General features: G+C 62.4%; 1 protein-coding gene across 1 annotated transcript in view; it reads right to left on the reverse strand.

Moving 5' to 3' along the window:
- NPTX1 (neuronal pentraxin 1) overlaps positions 1-2,125 on the reverse strand; it is a 10,433-nt gene that overhangs the window by 3,125 nt on the left and 5,183 nt on the right. Inside the window, exon 7 of the mRNA XM_077756403.1 lies at positions 1,833-2,125. This exon is cut by the window's right edge and continues 3 nt beyond it. Within this exon, the coding sequence (XP_077612529.1) occupies positions 1,833-2,125 (293 nt within the window). The remainder of the gene's footprint in view (positions 1-1,832) is intronic.

Here is a 2,125-nt window from a genome sequence, read left to right on the forward strand (position 1 = left end):
GAGGGGGAGGGGGAGGGACGTGGTGGGCTGTGAGCATCTGCGCCTGGGCTGCAAGGCAGGCCTGGGTCAGTGCACACGTGGTAAACCGGCCCTTGCTGGTGTGGCCACAGAGGGAGGTCTCCTCCAGCCTGAAAGAGGCTAGCGCCCCCCAGAGCAGCCCCTTCGCCAGTCGCCTGACTGCAGGAGGCAGGCTGCTGGCCATTTTTCACAAACACCCCTCCTGGATGCCCACCCGACAGCCAGGCCCCTGGTGCCCGGCCCACTCCGCTCGAGGCCAGGACATGCTGCAGTCCCTGGCCACTCACTATACCCACTCAACCAGTCCTGAGAGCTCTGGCTGTTTCCAGAACATCTCTACCCCCCAGGAGGGAAAGCGATTCTGTTACCGCTGCCTGAGCCCTGCAGAGAGGGCAGGACACCAGGGAGCCAGGGAGCCAGGGAGCCAGGGAGCCAGGGGCCCCCAAGGTGACTGCTTTGAGGATTCTGCCATTCATTCTCAGGGAGAGACTCGTGTGTTTCCTGAAAACTCAGGCTCCCGGCCCGATAGCCTCCCCTGCCACAACAGCCCCGGCCTGCCAGCAACGTCTCGGGGATGCTTGTCTGCCCCCTCCCAACCCACACGCGCGCTGTAGCTGTGGCCCTGGGTATGGTGTGACTGACTCCAGGCAAAACATTCCAACCCAGCAGTGGGCACGGGCACCAGGCTCAGAGCCGGGAACGTGCACACCTGCCTGCTTCTGGGTGTGCTCCGGGGCTGCCAGGGAGCCCAAAGCTGAACCGGCCCCCAGGCCAAGGATTATTTCTAGAATGCATCCTGCTGGGTCAGCAACCCCCCATCACAGCAGAGCGGCCCCCTCTGTGCTCCCCCAACCACCCCAGGCTTGCATGCGCCACCTTCGAGCAGATCCAGTCCCTGGCCTCTCTAGGGGGTGTTTTTCATTCCCCCCAATCTCCCCTCCTTCCCTCCCCCTCCCTCCCCCGTCTCTCCTTCCCCTGATCTGTTTTTCAGTTACATAACGTGCCTTAAGATGGCACTGTTTAAATCCATCCGGCACATTTTGCGGTCCAAGAAGGGTCACGTGGCCTTGCTCCAAGCCCAGGAACACTCCCCCCTTCTTTTACAACCTTGTTTGATTTCTGTGACTTCAAGGCTGAGCCCAGCGCATCTGTGAGCCCTGGAGTGCAGCTGGCGCCGGCCACAGCTGGTGACCCAAGAACCACAGCACATGCAAGATAGCGGGGCTTGGATTACTCAGAAGATAAAGCCATGGGGAGGGGGCTCACCTGAAGCGGGGGGGCCCAGAGAGCCCCACAGGACACCACGGGCGGTGACGAGCTGGGAGAAACCCTACTCAGGGCCCGAATCTGCTGGGAACCAGGAGGACCCATCCCCAGCCCACACCCCACTCTCTACTGGGGATGGGAACCAGCTAGAGCCCGGCTTTCTTACCAGGGAGGGTTTGGGAGCGTCGCAGCCACAGTGCAAACTTGCTGAACATTAAACAAATCAGACTTGGAAAAATCCTTCCAGCGTGTGTGTTGGGGGGGGAGCGTGTGTGTGAAGCGGACACCAATCAGTCCCTTTCTCACTCTGCTTCTGTTCCCTCTATATGTCCCCAGCCCTACCAGGAAAACCGACTGGAAACCCAAAACCTAGGGCAGGGACTCAGGAAGCAGGAAGGGGGCCAGGGGACCGGAGAGTCTCCAGGCTTTTACAGCCTGGAGCCGAGCCAGGCAGGAGGCGAGGACGTGAGGCAGGGTCCCGATGGCCCAGGGGGCCTGGCAGGCAGAGGGCGGCCCCCACCCCTACCCCACTACCTCCAGCCCATTACCTTTCTCCAGCTCGCTGATCCGCTGGTGCAGGGAGGTCAGGGCGCTCTCGATCTTGAGTCTCTCCTCCGTGTCGTTCTTGGGGCCACCCTTTCCCCCCTCCAGAGTGTCCACCCGAGACAGCACCTGCCTCTCCAGGTCATCGATCTTGCTCTGCAGCAGGTCCTTGAGGCTGTTGGTCTGGCTGGAGGAATTGAGCCGGCTGTACTGCTGCGGGGGTGCAAGGGCAGGGGAAAACCACGCCGTTACGCGGGGAGCGGGGAGCGGGGACCGCGCCGGGAGGCCCCGCGGCGCG

The sequence above is a fragment of the Crocuta crocuta genome, unplaced genomic scaffold (genome assembly GCF_008692635.1).
Source record: "Crocuta crocuta isolate KB4526 unplaced genomic scaffold, BGI_CrCroc_1.0 scaffold50, whole genome shotgun sequence".
Classification (NCBI taxonomy): domain Eukaryota; kingdom Metazoa; phylum Chordata; class Mammalia; order Carnivora; family Hyaenidae; genus Crocuta; species Crocuta crocuta.